General features: G+C 60.1%; 1 protein-coding gene across 1 annotated transcript in view; it reads right to left on the bottom strand.

Annotated features, from left to right (window-relative positions):
- Nucleotides 1-552, bottom strand: part of LOC104281200 (hexokinase-2-like) — a gene marked incomplete at its 5' end in the record, with an annotated part of 4,129 nt that overhangs the window by 2,248 nt on the left and 1,329 nt on the right. Inside the window, 2 exon segments of the mRNA XM_009879108.1 lie at nt 164-351; nt 435-534. Coding sequence (XP_009877410.1) covers nt 164-351; nt 435-534 — 288 coding nt within the window.

Below are 552 nucleotides of genomic sequence, written 5' to 3'. Positions count from 1 at the left end.
GCATGCAGTCCGAATCGGAGTCAGTCACTGTCCCCAGCACCCGTTGGCCCTTCGAGAGCACTCGCGAGCATTGCAGGGGGCCGTGTGCTCCTATTGGTGGGGTATGACATTCTCGAGGATGGACGGGGAGCCCTGGGCACCCTGCCCTCACTGGGGGGATGGGGTACCTCTTCTTCCCAGGGCTGGAGGATTCCTGGTCCACACGCTGGTCATAAGGGGTCAGGATGTCACTCAGACTCCCATCATCCCCAAAGTGGCCCCATTCGGTGTTGATACACATCTGCCCACTGGTTGTCTCTGCCATCTCCACCTCATATGCCTCAGCCATGAAGCAGGCATTGGTGCCCATTCCTGCAGGGAGCGATGGAGGTGAGAAGCAGCACAACCCCACCCCAGCGCCCACCACACTGGCACACAGGGTGCTCACTGCTCACCTGTGACCAAGGCGACTTCACAGGGTATCCCCTGCACGCTGCAGGTCATCATGGTGCCCACAGTGTCGTTCATCAGGGCAACGACCTCCACGTTGTAGAGCTGTCCGGGAGCAAAGCA

The sequence above is a fragment of the Apaloderma vittatum genome, unplaced genomic scaffold, assembly GCF_000703405.1.
Source record: "Apaloderma vittatum isolate BGI_N311 unplaced genomic scaffold, ASM70340v1 scaffold32171, whole genome shotgun sequence".
NCBI classification, from domain to species: domain Eukaryota; kingdom Metazoa; phylum Chordata; class Aves; order Trogoniformes; family Trogonidae; genus Apaloderma; species Apaloderma vittatum.
Note: the sequence above shows the minus strand (reverse complement) of the source record. Positions and strands in the feature narration are given on the sequence as shown.